The following is a 4,548-nucleotide window of genomic DNA, read 5'->3' on the forward strand; positions in this document are numbered from 1 at the left end:
ATTATGAATGATTAAGAATGCCCCATAAACTGTATTCATGATTAATAATTTTAGATGCATCTGAATATGATGTCTCCCCATCCAAAAAAAAAAAAGTTCAGTCTTTGTTTTACAAGAAAAATATTATAAACATTCAGACCAGCTTTTAACTTCTAAAGCGATAATGACATTCTACTTTCTCCCTTCTGCTCAACTTTGTAGTAATTTTGAAAAAAAATAGAAGTGCTTCTGCCAATTTCTTTTTTCTTATTTATTTATTTATTTATTTATTTTGCAGCAGGCCAGTATGAGGATCCGAACCTCGGCTTGGTGTTATAAGACTGCACTCTAACCAACTGAGCTAACTGGCCAGCCTATGCCCCTGCCAATATTAAAGCTGAACCCAGTGTGGAGCTTTTAATAAACTCTGACTGCACCCTCTAACCTCCTACTTGGGAATTCAAACTCTGAATATTTTTCAGTTTCTCATATGGACTTAATACACTTCCACATAGGCCATTTTAGTTCTGTTTCTGAAAGGCCATTAGAGAAAACCTTCATATTCAAAATTCTGCTTCATTATATAAACAAAAGTTTAAATTATAATTTCTTCTAATGCTGTCACCTTCATAGACCACTGAGCATAAATAAATTATTGTATAAGTTTTAATCACTTGATGTCGGGTGGAAACCACCATCACCACTATGTGCCGTCTTTTCTTCTTTTCTCTTTTTTCTTCTAGAATGTCGTGAGTATTCTTGGCCTCAGGAAAAGATGGTTACATTTCCCTGAACACCACCTTTGCTGCAGCTGGAGACCCTGCTTCTTCGATTGGTGAAATTTTGTATCTGATTTTATTTTACCAATAGCTCAGTTTAGAAAGAATTGATTTTTTTCTAATATTGATTTTCTTATCCATAAATGTGTTCTACTTCATCATTTATATGTCATAAAATGGATTTAAATAGAAGTTTATAGGAATTTCCAAAAGAGCCTCTAACATCTTTGTCAGTTACTTTGTATACATACCGCTGCTATTATAAATGCTATCCCTTCTTAAACACTGCCTAAATCAGAAATTCAATGATTCAGTGACTTTCCTGTGTCATTCACCTATCTGTAAATGGTGTTTGGTCAAATAAGTCTTCATAAGTTATTCATTGGCTTATCCTGAGATTTCGACCTAACCATTTTTCACCACAAAAGAAAAATTGCCTTGACTTGAGAAAGAAAAGAATAACAGGTTTGATTTCTACAATTGTTGTTGTATTTTTTCTTCCCACAAGATTAACCTTCATAGTTTAATAGTATTAAAATGGATTTCCCTTTACAAATGTCAGAGTAGAAATATAGTCTAGATCTAAGCGGAATGATCAGGGAAATTTTACCTGAGGCTAAATTATCATGGAAAACCCTCCAATTGACAACCTACCCACATTTAATAGTTGTTGCTTCCAGAAAATTCTGTGATATTTGAATTTCTGAATTTAGAGAGAAGCCAAGGCCACTGTATATCACCGTACATATCTTCCTCCACACACATCTTTTCTCTTGAACTCAGTTAAAATAAACACTAAGTCATTCTTGCATTAGAAAGAAAGCATTTCTACATCGTTATTCAAAAACAGGAAACCCAAAATTTGATTACCTTATCAGTATTATAAAAAAGTGCTGCCAGGCCGACTCCGTGGCTCACTCTGGAGAGTGCGGCGCAGGGAGCGCAGCCGCGCTGGTAGGGCTGAGGCCGCGGGTTCGGATCCTATATAGGGATGGCCAGTGCATTCACTGGCTGAGCGCGGTGTGGGCGACACCGAGCCAAGGGTTACGATCCCCTCACCAGTCACAAAAAAAAAAAAGAAAGAAAGAAAGAAAGAAAAAAAAAAAAAAGTGCTGCCCAGAGAGGTTTTAATTCAAAAATGAATTGTCTTTTTGTATTTTCAGTAGAGCTGTGGCCTTAATATCCTGAGACTGGCAATCTCTTAGGAGTATCCCACAGTTGTAACCCTGGTCAGAAGAGAACCTTCAGAGAACTATCAACTGGGTGCCCAGGTTAGGATCTCAAAGTCTGAGGCTAGCGGAAAATGTCAGAATAAAGTTCTGTGAGATTACTTTCAGTTCCTCATTTTCCTTCTGCCAATCTACGCACTCCTTCCTACTACTATTTTATGACCTCCCACTGTAGCAGATGCACATAGATCAAAATGAAAGTCTGTTTCTTGGTATTTGTCAATATGTTGCCATTGCTGCTGGTGGGTGGGTGGGTGGGTGTGTGTGTGTGTTTGCACATGTATGAGAAGGAGAGAGAAAGTTGACTCTTCAAAACAAAACTGTAAGCTCTTTGAAAACAGAAATTGTGCCTACTTTTTATGTGTTTCCTCTCAGTTCCTAGAGCTAGTTTTACACTCAAGGGACTCCATTAACCATGTTTCTTGATCGACTAACTGATGATTTCAAATTTAAAGTGCAGGCTGTGTATCTATAACTCACTTTAGACCATCAATACATCCAGCCCCCCTCATCTCCAATCCCCTGCTCTTCCCCACTAGAGAGTAAATTCTTAGATCCAGTTTCAAGAATCCTATTATAGCAGGATCATGCAGGAGCACTCAGTGCCACACTCTATGACCCCTTTTCTGTGGCTCACCAATCCACATCTGAACATTCACGCACGGTGTCCTTTATCTTTTTGCTAATCTCACTTACTACCCCGTTGACCCTTCTCCAATAATTCTGTCTTGACCACACACCCACAGCAAACGTTGATTTTTCCAAATTCTCTCAACAGATTGATCTCTTTCTAATTTCTAAAAAGAAATTCTACCTAAAAATTTACACTTCATTCTTTTTTTTTTTTTTTGGTTATTTTTTTCATTTATGTGTCCTTCCTTTCATATTAGGTTCAGGGACCTTACTTGTTTTTTTTTTGTGTGTGTGTATGACAGTATGCAATGTGGTTGATTATTGTGGCCAATTACCGAAACCTCCCTCCGGCCGCCCTCTCCCCTCTCCCTCCCAACAAAGTCCTTTCTGTTTGCTTGTCATGTCAACTTCAAGAAATTGTAATTGTTATATCTTCTCCCCCCTCATTTTTTGTGTATTTATTTATTTATTTTTAGCTCCCACAAATAAGTGAGAACATGTGATATTTCTCTTTCTGTGCCTGACTTGTTTCACTTAATATAATTCTCTCTAGGTCCATCCATGCAGGGAATTTACTTGTATTGCTCTTCTGTTTACATTTCCCAATTTGTCCCAATCCAAAACTAAGTCAATGTTAATTTCATGTTTTACAAATTTTTGATTGAATAGTAGATTAGTTGATTTACTTGACTAACCTACTCAATCCTACAGTTACCAGATGGATGGACTATGACCCTAGAGATCCTCAGGGTCTCTTCAACACAACCCTAATACTCTGGGTGATCCTCCTGATAGCCTCCTTCACCTCTTGGTTACGAAGGGTATAAATGATGGGGTTGAGAAAAGGGGTAAGAAAAGAATAAACTAAGGCAATAAGCTTGTCTTTGCCCTCAGCTTGAATCCCAGGTGGTCCCACATAGACAATGAAGGCAGAGCCAAAGAACAGCGTCACTACAGTTATGTGGGAGGAACAGGTGGAGAAAGCCTTGGAACGGCTGGCAGCTGAGGGCAGCTTCAGCACAGCTTTCAGGATGCCTCCATAAAGTCCCAAAATAAGAACAAGACTGCATGTGTTGATCATGCCAATCACTACAATATGGATCCGAGTATGCCAGCCTGTATGCACACATGCCAACCTCATTAGTGGTGCCAGGTCACAAAAATAATGGGCCACCTCTTTCAAGCAGAAGGGCAGAGTGGCGGTGAGACTGGCTGGCACAAGTGCAGCTGAGAAGCCAGCCACCCAAGGGGCCCCAGCTAGCCACAGCTGTACCCGTCTGCTCATGAGTGCATGGTAGTGGAGGGGGCGGCAGATGGCAAGGTGGCGGTCCAGTGCCATGACACCCAACAGGTAGCACTCAGTCATGCCCAAAGAATGGAAGACATACAGCTGGAGAAAGCACATAGTTGATGAGATGGGTGAGCACCCGTGAAGCAAGGTGTGTAGCAGCGTGGGCACCGTGGTGCTGACGTACCAGAGCTCCAGAAAGGAGAGGACACTGATAAAGAAGTACATGGGTGTGGACAGTCTAGAATCTGCCTGAACCAAGATGATGATAATCACGTTCCCTGCAAGAGTGAGGAGATAGATACACAGTGTCCCCAGGAAGGCAAGAGGTCGTAGGGTCCCAGTGGCAGTGAAACCAGCAAGGATGAAACTCTGGCTCCAGGTATGGTTGAAATGATCCATAATTACTAGAAACAAAGAATAAAAATAGAAGATTCATGACTTCAGGATTCTTCCTCCTGAGAAATTTCTTCAGAGCCAAAGCTATAGAATGTATGAGAGTTCTACAAAAACTTCATGGAAAAATAGAATTAAAAGAAAAAAATAGAATTAAAAGTGGGAATCTTTCTATGAACTTTTTGAAGTGCCCTCATACAAGCTTGAAAAGAACTTACAGATTATCAAATCAACTCCACTCATT

The 4,548-nt window shown here is 39.8% G+C and overlaps 1 protein-coding gene across 1 annotated transcript; it reads right to left on the bottom strand.

Annotated features, from left to right (window-relative positions):
• Positions 1–3,365: 3,365 nt before the first annotated feature.
• On the bottom strand, positions 3,366–4,310 carry LOC134384333 (olfactory receptor 6N2-like). Its single transcript, XM_063105872.1, has one exon. The coding sequence runs from the start codon at positions 4,308–4,310 to the stop codon at positions 3,366–3,368; it is 945 nt and encodes a 314-aa protein (XP_062961942.1).
• Positions 4,311–4,548: the final 238 nt, after the last annotated feature.

This window comes from Cynocephalus volans, chromosome 8 (assembly GCF_027409185.1).
Source record: "Cynocephalus volans isolate mCynVol1 chromosome 8, mCynVol1.pri, whole genome shotgun sequence".
NCBI lineage: Eukaryota > Metazoa > Chordata > Mammalia > Dermoptera > Cynocephalidae > Cynocephalus > Cynocephalus volans.